The sequence below is a fragment of the Scheffersomyces xylosifermentans genome, assembly GCF_036884685.1.
Source record: "Scheffersomyces xylosifermentans strain CBS 12540 chromosome Unknown RJT20scaffold_8, whole genome shotgun sequence".
Lineage (NCBI taxonomy): Eukaryota > Fungi > Ascomycota > Pichiomycetes > Serinales > Debaryomycetaceae > Scheffersomyces > Scheffersomyces xylosifermentans.
In genome coordinates this window covers 904,024-913,577 of record NW_027042946.1, presented here as the reverse complement: position 1 = coordinate 913,577, position 9,554 = coordinate 904,024, and the positions used below count along the sequence as shown (strand labels likewise).

Genomic DNA, 9,554 nt, shown 5'->3' with positions numbered 1-9,554 from the left:
TGTTGAAATGGGTAGCGAAAAACAGTACAGAATAACATCGCTATATGCTGAATGAATGGGTTATAGGTTTTTTTTCTTAGATTCTGAACAAAGAAATGTGGTCAAGTAGGAATAGACTTCTCCCATTGCTGGAGGAACTTATTGGTATTAATTAGTTGCTCTCTGGTATGGGCTTAGGATGGCCGTGACTTTTTTTTTTTTTTTTTTTGGGTGCAAATTTAGTATTGGAGATTTATGGGGACATGTGTTGAACGAGGATTACACTAAGGGATTGCACTTTTATATGTCTTCTTCTCTTTATGTGTTCTATTTATATGATATGTTGCTTTGCCTATGGCTATAGTCACAGTATATACAAGAATACTAGTAAATAACTAAGTGAGCTGTATTGCATCACCGTTCCAGAGCAACGGAGAATTAGACCAAACACCCCCAAACACCAATCTCTGACCGTAGGATCAAGTGCATCTCTCCCAAAACGCGTCACTATCAATGCTATCTACTAAACATGTAAACCTCCAGCATGTCGAAATTGAATTGAGTACAGTGGTTATATTACATCAATATATACATACATAAAATACACTATCCCTCCGAAGTTACCGTTGGCGATTTGAGTTCTAGATCTACCTTGCTAAGCGAGGAAAAGTCGTCTATGTCATTTGTATCTTCTTTCTTCAACTCGTTTTTAACAGAGGGTTCATCTTCTTCATCAGAAACATCATCCAAAAAGAACGAGTTTGCAACAATTTTCTTCTTGACAGCAGCAATCTTACCAGTAGGTGGTAACCTGGGCCTGATGTTACGCTGTTTCTGTGGTAATTCTTCATCCTCTATTAATACCAAGAGGTGATCCTCGGGTAAATCTGTTGGTTCACCCTTCTTCTTTTGCATTTTGATAAAATGAGTCTTCGATTTCTCATTCAATTTAGAGTAGAAAGGTATCAATAATCCGATCTGCTTATCCACGTCTGCAGCACTTAAGTTCTGTGGATTGTAGTTCTCCAAGTCCTCATACTTATTTCTCTTACTGGAACTGCCAGAGTTGCTAAACGAATTGTGCAAACGAGAATGCAACAAATAAATAGGTATAGACGAACTCAACATCTTGAACTCTTTGTCCAACCCTAATTCCTTGAATCCAAAGAAATCATCTCCCAAGTCATTAGAAAAATCTCCTGTCATAAATTGCTCGCTATTATCTTCAAAACTACGTTCGTTGAAGTTTTCTAAACCTGGTCTCAACAATTCTTTTAAAAAATTGGATAATTTCGCTCTCAAGTCCTTAAGTTTGGCTTGTTGCTTAACAATTCTTTCCTGAACAAATGTGTACAAGTCATCGGGCTTGTCAACACCATTCTCCAAAAGACTCAACAATAAAATCTCTGTTTCGGATAATTTATTTGAAGAGTTGGACTCCAAGTGCAACTTCAACGTTTTGATCAAATTACCCATATACTTTTCGGCAACTTGAGTCAAAGTATTAATTGCAAATGGAGATGTGCTTTCGAAACCAGTCTGCATGGCGATTTTACCCATTGTTCTTCGAAGGACCGAAAATTGAATTTCGTCTCTGTATGGGTCGTGGTTAGGTAACTTGGAAGCAGCGTCAACATCAACTTCTCTCAATTTTTCTATTTCTGGTTGTTTCATCTGAGTATGATGAACAAACTGCTGTGTCTGCATTTGACGAATAAGGGAGATCTTAAAACAAATCTTTCTGATTTCTTGTATCTCACTAATATTTTCGAAATACATCTTGTTTAATCCTTTATCCACTGGTAATACAAATGATGACTGGAGCTTGGATGCATCTCCATTAACTTGTTGCAAATAGACGTCGACTAGTTGCTGTTCCCTTCTTTCTTCTTCGTCTTTATCTACTCCCTTATACTTGAGACCTGGTAATCCTCCAGTAATATCATACTCGAGAAGGTACGGTTCGTCATTTTCCAAAAGATTGCTCGATTTCGAAATGACCTCTTTGTTAGACAAATATTGGTTGAAATTGTTCATTTCCCTTGATTGCCTTATAATCGCTCTTGCATCCGAGCGTAAATGGAAGTGCTCATCAAAGAGGTCAGCCCTTTCAGAGCAATAGTGCGCTCTGGATTTAGCAGTCAAGGACCTCCATGCTTGAAGTTCTGGATCAAATTCGTCATCTTCTTCCGAGATGCCGTTGGTTTCCCCGTTGATATTTTCATTTTCTTCCTCTTCTTCTTCGTCTTCTTCATTCGAAAGATTGCCATTTTCAATGCCAGGCGTCTCAGAATATGACTTACTTGGTAAAGGAGAACCTACTGCAGAAGTAGCAGCGGTACCTATAGGACTATTTGGATCTGTTTCAGTTTTTATTTGGTCTTGCCTTGATCGTTTCCTTCCCTTCTTCATAGACTTACCAGCAGAAGCTACAGGCGTACCCACACGTTCATTTTCGAGCTCTTCCTCCTTCTCTATATCAACCCGGCTTCTAATTGTAATGTTTGGAATAGAGGGGATTAATTTTGCAGTCTTCTTCTGCATTGCTAAAGCATGCGCTCTCAAGAAATGCTTAGGATCGGCGTTATAAGTCAAACAATTGGACCAAATAAGCATCAAGTCATCTACAAATTCCTGTTTGGAGTTGTACGACAAGCCCTTAAGCTTTTTCATGACAGTATTCAAATCCATGGGTTTCTTTATGATGAGGCCATAATTAGGAGCTTCTCTCTTGGAGACTTTATTCAAAAAAGGGGTTGAGTGTTCAGTGTATCCTCTGAGTTCCACGACGACTTTCTCGCAGGCTTCATACAACTCCTCTTGTCCTACTCGATCGTTGTTGGCCCATTTACCTCGGTTCTTTCTCACGTCCATGAAAAGAGATCTTAATTCATGGTCATTTAATGGAACATCATCTCTCTTCTGTTGAATAGTTGATAATAAGTGTTTTAAGGAGGTGCTACCAGAGCCCAAAGAAATACCCATGCTATCTGTAGCGGAATTGTCCAATCCTGCAATGCCATCGCTGGTACGGCTGTCTGAATGACCTCCTTTGGCGTCTTCCAACTGCATATCTGATTTTTCCAATCTTCTTCTTTTAATTAATGTTTCTCTATCATATTCGAAGTTATGGTACACTTTGTTGAATTCCTTGATGAGCTTCTCTTGATCATCTGTGGAAGTTGCTGTTCCAGTAGATCCAGGAATAGGTGATGACTTTTGTGGCTCTGCACTTCCAGCGATTGACGTATTATCTTGACTCTCTGTTTGTAAATCGGCATTGGCTGCAGTAGATGCTGTAATGACTGATATCGGTATTTCTATCACGAGTTGCTTCTCATCGTTAAACTTCAATTCAGATTCCGTTTTCTCGGCATTTTCACTAACAAGGACAGGTTCAGTTTCTTTCTTTTCGTCCTCCTCGTCTTCGTCATCATCGTCATCATAATCATCTTCTTCATCTCTAATCTTAGGCTGAACCTTCTCCTCTTCCTTTTTTTCCGCTTTCCCCGTAGAGTCGTCGTCATCAGAGTATGAATCTAACGTGTCTATTAACTCAAAGTCGTCCGAAACCTCTTGCACAGCATCCGAAGTGTCATCCATCTTCTTCGCATTGTAGTAGTAGTCTATAGCCTTTTCCCAAAGAAGATACCTAATATGCAATGCAAGCATTTTTATCATCTTCGGGCCTTCTTCAAATAAAAGTTCTGAAGAATCTTCTATTCCGTTAGTGTTGGGCGATTCATATGCATCTTTCTTGTTCTGCTTGCCATTTTTTTCGGGCTGCTCCTCCATATCTTCATCCTTCTCTTCATTTTCTTCCCTTCTTTCATCATCTTCACTGTCGTCGTTGCCAGATGCAGATTTTTCTCCATTACTTTGGTCTTTGGATTTTGTTATGGTGATGGAGCAATTACCTTCGAGGAAGTTATGCCATATGTCGTAATTGTCCAAGTGTATTATGAAATTTAGCACCTTATAGTGTGCCTCGTTGAGAAAAGTTTCGAAGAACTTGTTTGAATGGAGTCTCTTTGCCAACTCAAAGAGTTTTTTGCTGTTGTTGAATTGAAATGTTGATAGTTTGTCCATATTCAGTATTGCTGTAACAATGGTAAATAGCTATCACTACTTGAGCGGCGAGTAGGTGTTTCAATGGAAGGAATATTATGATGGATCAAAATTTATTGGTTAATAATACAAAATGGAAGCTTTTTGCCGTTTTATGGTTTATTTGTACAATTGTGAAGGTGATTTTGTTGAGTAGTCGCCGAAGTTGGAGATATTGCAAAAGTTTACAACCAAAAGGAAAGTCGGCAATAAGTCGGTTGATAGAAGGTCAAAATCCGTCAAAATTTCAGAATCGTTTGGTTCACCTTCTTGCTACTCTATAACAAAATTGGAGATAATTCTTACTTGAATTGGTGGGTATTGATCGAGTTGACTCCACTTTCTTGTCTATTTTTCAAGCTCGCTGATACGCCTAAAAGCACCCAGACGCAGCAATAACACGGCAGATTAACCACTTTTCACCCGTTTCGAACTCTGGAAACGTGCCTGCTGTGATTATCGTGTACTGTTAAGGGTATATATCCACTGAAAGTTGCTATAATCCCGAGTTGAGTGATTGATTACCGTCCTACTCTGTAGAATATCGTGGTTCGCCTAGAGGATTACTGCACGCAAGAATGTTTGGAGAGACAAATTTGAAGGAATGGATTTTTTGCAGTGTGAAGGAAAAGAGGGTGGTAGCGCCGGTTGTTGGAGAGTTGAGAGTGGAGAGTGTTGCATTGGTTGTATTAGGTAGATTCGGGAGTGGGTGAGAGAAGGGTAGATGGTGAAGAGTATTTATGGGTAAGAGTATATGGGAAAGGTATTCGGATGTGGAAATGGTTATTAGATGTGGATGGTGTAGTGCGTAAGAGGAAGAAATCGGGGTGAAGAAAGAATGTGCTGGGTATAATCGGGATACGTTGGTAAAAAAGATATAGTATATGTTGAGATATTGATATGTTGATATATTTGAAAAAGTAGATATGTTGTTATTTATATATTGTGAATTTGTTTGTGGACGGCTGCAAATAAATTTAACACGTACATATTTTGTATAGTAAAATTTCCCTTAGTTTATGTATGTGATAGGGTCATAAGCGAGAGTTGTCAGAGTAGACATAGAATAAGTAAAAAAGATTAAAGATAGAGGCACGGTTGGAAAGGGTAAACAGGAATAGTGCCATTAAAAAGTAAAAAGTAAGTCTGCAATTAGGTAAAGATTCGTATAACACATTCGTAATGTCATCTCCATAGGACTAGTAGGTCTTCTAATTGTGAGCTACTAACTGTGAGCATCCATTGTGAGAATTTTGTATGGCCCTTATTTTACACTGTCTCACTGTTATTGCTCATCGGGGTTATAAATTGTAAGAGTTCACCATGGATGGAATAGTGTTTTCTTTCTTTTTTGACAGTTTGGTAAGATGATATGATATACCCCGTGGAATAGGATAGTATCAGAATTATATATACATAATAATGTTCGAGAAGAAGCCGCTCTTTCTTTTGGCTTTATGAATCGCTGGTTAGATCCTCGTTTACATTGGCTTTATCTCCTAGCTAATCAGAAGACCTCTTCGAATGTTGGATGCAACTTAACTTAACTGTAGAAGTAAAATAGACAATTTCTCTTCTCTCCCAAAAGGATCATATCATTGATGATTTATCTAATAGCAAACACTGGTGTTTCCATACTTACTCTCCATCTCATCTCAAAATGACTCTCTTTCAGTCAAATCCAACTCTTTTCACTTACCACATTTGAAGAGAACCTACTTTACACATTTCATAACATTAAAGGGTGACCTCTACTACTCCATTTGCTGATAGCACGCATCCTAAACATATCCCTCTGAATGAATAGCTCTTAGCATCTCTCATAACCTGTCACATTCCACACCTTTCCTTGGCTCACTGTGGCTGGCTGGACTCTTCCATTTAATCCTACAACTCTATATTTCTACAATCATGTCTACCATCAGTATGTATAATTATGAAAGCTGTATAAGAAAAACAAATAACAAACAGCAGCCAAATACAAAGACACCTAGCCGGATGAAACAAAACCCACAAATTATATACACAAGATCTCTGTGAACGAACGAAATAAAGAAGTCTATATTTGCTGAGGACTGTTACCCACCGCCTAATGTAATCTCTCTACTGGAATCCCCATTGCCGAACAACTTATCAGTCGCTAGCGAACAAAAAGGCACTACCGCTCGAAACTTTTATGAATTTCTATTTCTTGACCAAAAACATTAATTTCATTATAAGCATGCAAATGTCCTTAGACAGCGTACTTCTTAGTCCATTCCTTGGCTGTGGCTTCATACTTGGCTCTATCTTGCTTGTAGATGTGGGCTATTTCTGGCACTAATGGATCGTCAGGGTTGGCGTCGGTCAAAAGCGAGCAAATAGACAACAACACTTTAGAGATGGTGAGGGCTGGAGACCACTGGTCCTTCAAGATATCCAAACAGATGTTACCGTTTCCGTTGATGTTAGGATGGTAGATCTTGGTGGTAAAGGCGATCTTAGGTGGTTTGAATGGGTAGTCGGTTGGGAAGTGGATCGACAAGAAGAACACACCGCCGGCGTATGGAGAGTCTGGAGGACCCATGATAGATGCTTGCCAGTGGTATAAATCGTCACCTACTGGGCCTGCGGAGCAGGAGGATGGTGGATCTCTGGAGTATTATGTTAGTATTATGACCTGTGGAGCGAAGCGACAGAGATACCTTGATGAGTGATTACATGATGAAACATCGGCAACCCAAGCATTTGCCGCCGAATCAACAACGCCGCCGAATCAACAACGCCGCCGGAGCATTTGATCTGAACAGTCGATTTAGACATGTATATCTCTATACATACAAACATCCCGTAACATCATGCGCTCTCAACCGTCGGTGTTTCATCATCATTCTGACTAATGAGATTGCTCACTTAATCTCGTCCGACCGAATAATGCCGCCACGGATGAATGGTTGAAGAGCTGTGCACAGCCAAGTAGGCGTTGACGACGGGTGTTTCAAGCAGCACCACGGAGGCTATATGATGATCCCGTTGGATCTATGCTATCTCTAGTGCTATATCTACGAAAAATGGTGATGGATACGCCATTCCATGGGGGAACTATTCCGTAATCATTATCGGTTCTCAGTGGGGCTAAAGGAAATTCTGGGTACATACCTTCCTAAGTCGGCTAACTCCTTGTTAATACGTTTCAAAGACATGGTGCGATGATATTAGTGTGCTCGTGTGTGTGAGTAAGATGAATGCTGTGTTATAAGCGAAATAAATATAGTGAAACAAGTCTCTGTGAATCCAGTCAAAGAAGAGTATGGAGTGGATACGTTAACAAAATCCAAATTGGTGAACAGTAAGCAGGCAGGTTGGATTTTGGAGGATCGACCTGAGCGAGAAATTTTCTGAAGTGTGAATGGGAGGGAACGTAACCTGCAAAGAGGGCAAATTTGGGTTTGTGTGAGCCCAGTATTGCCGAAGAAACGTATGGAAGACGTTGGAAAACAGTGGTTATGTGGAATGGGGGGGGGGGGGGGGGGGGGGGGTTTGTGTGTGGTGTGAGTTGGCGCTACCAGTTGTGTTCAAAATGCAGTTTTTGTCGAAAGAAGAGGGAGTGTTAAACATCCGTGCCGCAGCGGGATGAATAAAAGTGTGATTACATTCTGTCATATACGCTTGAAGATGCATTAATTGGCATGTCTAAGCGTATATTGTGGTCTTCTCACCTTGCCCCGGTCTAGTCGGCATTCACAGTGAATCCATATTTCCGATCCAGGGCACGATTTCGGGGGTAACCGTTAATCTGCGTAACTGCCAAGTTGGGATAGCCGCTAAGACGGCCATAAGATGAACGGATCATTTGGAACATGGATTTGAAATAGAATACAAGGGATATGATAACGAAATGAAGTTAGTTCTGCTATTCTATTTCTATGCAAAGACGTTAGTATACTAGTCTAATCGGAGAAAACTCTCCTACTGAGAAATCAGGAGGTGCTTTCATTCCTTTCATCATAATGAGGTAAAAGACACCAGCAAATGTTAGGCAAGAAATAAAGGCTTTTTTGCCAATGATCTTAAATGCTTCTTCTCTGATCGGGCCTCTTCATGTAACAAGAATCCTCAGGATAACAGCGTATTTTAGTCTTATTCTTCCTACATTTAGTCCTCTCTAGCTTCCGTTTCAGCCCCGGTTCACGTTCCTGTTCCCTTTTCCCTGTTCCTGTTCTTCCTCACTTCGCTGATTGCAACCGAATTTCACTTTAGGCTTCTTTGCGTTAGCGCAATCTTCCTGGCTTACAGAAAAGAACCCACAAGCTATAAACGTCATAGTAAATAGTATATTTCCGATAGGCTCTTCCCCTTGAGGCCGTGCCTGAGCCGACGCCTTGTTTCATTCTACAGTGGTTTTTCTCCAACGGCTTCAATTGCAATGGAAGCTTCTATTTTTCTAGCGGACTCCATAGATTATCTATACCGAGCAGACGATATGATACGCACTTACTTTCTTATCAGATTTCATTGTAACACGGGCCAATGAATAAGACTATAGCTGTGTGCTCTTCGTCAAATTTGCATATACTGATATCCATCTTAAATTGTATGATATGAATCAATAAATATATATATATATATATACATTATTTTGAATTTCCGTTTCTTTACACAAGGGCTACAAATATATATAATAACATAATACCAAACAATAGATATTTAAAAACAACATACTAAAATATACTTAATATACTTAATATACTTAATATACCACTGCCTCATATATATATATATATATATATCCACCTCCACGACCTCCACTTCCCCCAATACCTCCAATACTTCATTATATCTCCACCACCTCCAATACCTCCACTTCCTCCACTACCTTCATTATATCTCCACATTCCACCCCTCTGCAGTCTCCCCACTCTGTCTTCTTCGTCCCATCCGAACACACTTCCTTGTTGGTTCCATCATTCTCGCATTCTCGCATTCTCACAGTGTCCCTCTCGCAACCTCAAGGCACTTTCGCTAACAGTTCCCGTTTAGTCCTTCTTTGGATTGACCGTTACCCCAGTTCCGCTAAGGAATTTTTTTGAGATCTCGGCGGCTATAGGTGGTATACTGTTAGTTCCTTTTGGCTTAGTTGGTTTTATACTATTCAGGCTGTTGGGCATAGACTCCGTGAGTTGTTAATACTGCATTGCAACCCTGAAGACTGACTGTAAATAGGCTTCTGGTAACTTTGGGGTCTGATTTGCGCTTTGGAAACCATTTTTGACAGGCTAAAGACGCTTATAGTGACTCTTTTTGATCTGTTGGAGATTCTGTCATTTGGAGTTTTGGACTTTGTTTTAATCCGTTGGTTGACCCTTGTTCATTTGATAGCTGGTAAAGGGTCTTAAGTTGCTTAGAGGTTCTCCTTTTTATACTATCGTGCTACTGAATTGTTCGTTTCCAAGCACATTGGCACTTTGTTCTAATCTACAATAATTTTT

General features: G+C 39.9%; 2 protein-coding genes across 2 annotated transcripts; both read right to left on the bottom strand. All coding sequences in view use genetic code 12, as the record gives it.

Annotated features, from left to right (window-relative positions):
* Positions 1-585: 585 nt before the first annotated feature.
* SPT7 (SAGA histone acetyltransferase complex subunit) lies at positions 586-4,068 on the bottom strand (the record flags this gene model as incomplete). The annotated part of the gene is made up of 2 exons (XM_064921782.1): positions 586-3,731; positions 3,822-4,068. The coding sequence occupies 2 exons, from the start codon at positions 4,066-4,068 to the stop codon at positions 586-588; spliced, it is 3,393 nt and encodes a 1,130-aa protein (XP_064772029.1).
* A 1,931-nt stretch (positions 4,069-5,999) lies between these two features.
* UBC4 (E2 ubiquitin-conjugating protein) lies at positions 6,000-7,585 on the bottom strand. The gene is made up of 2 exons (XM_064917996.1): positions 7,225-7,585; positions 6,000-6,719 (listed from the first exon to the last, which is right to left on the bottom strand). Exons 1-2 carry the CDS (start codon positions 7,266-7,268, stop codon positions 6,320-6,322), a joined length of 444 nt encoding a protein of 147 aa, XP_064772028.1. The 5' UTR covers positions 7,269-7,585; the 3' UTR covers positions 6,000-6,319.
* Between the last annotated feature and the right edge of the window lie 1,969 nt (positions 7,586-9,554).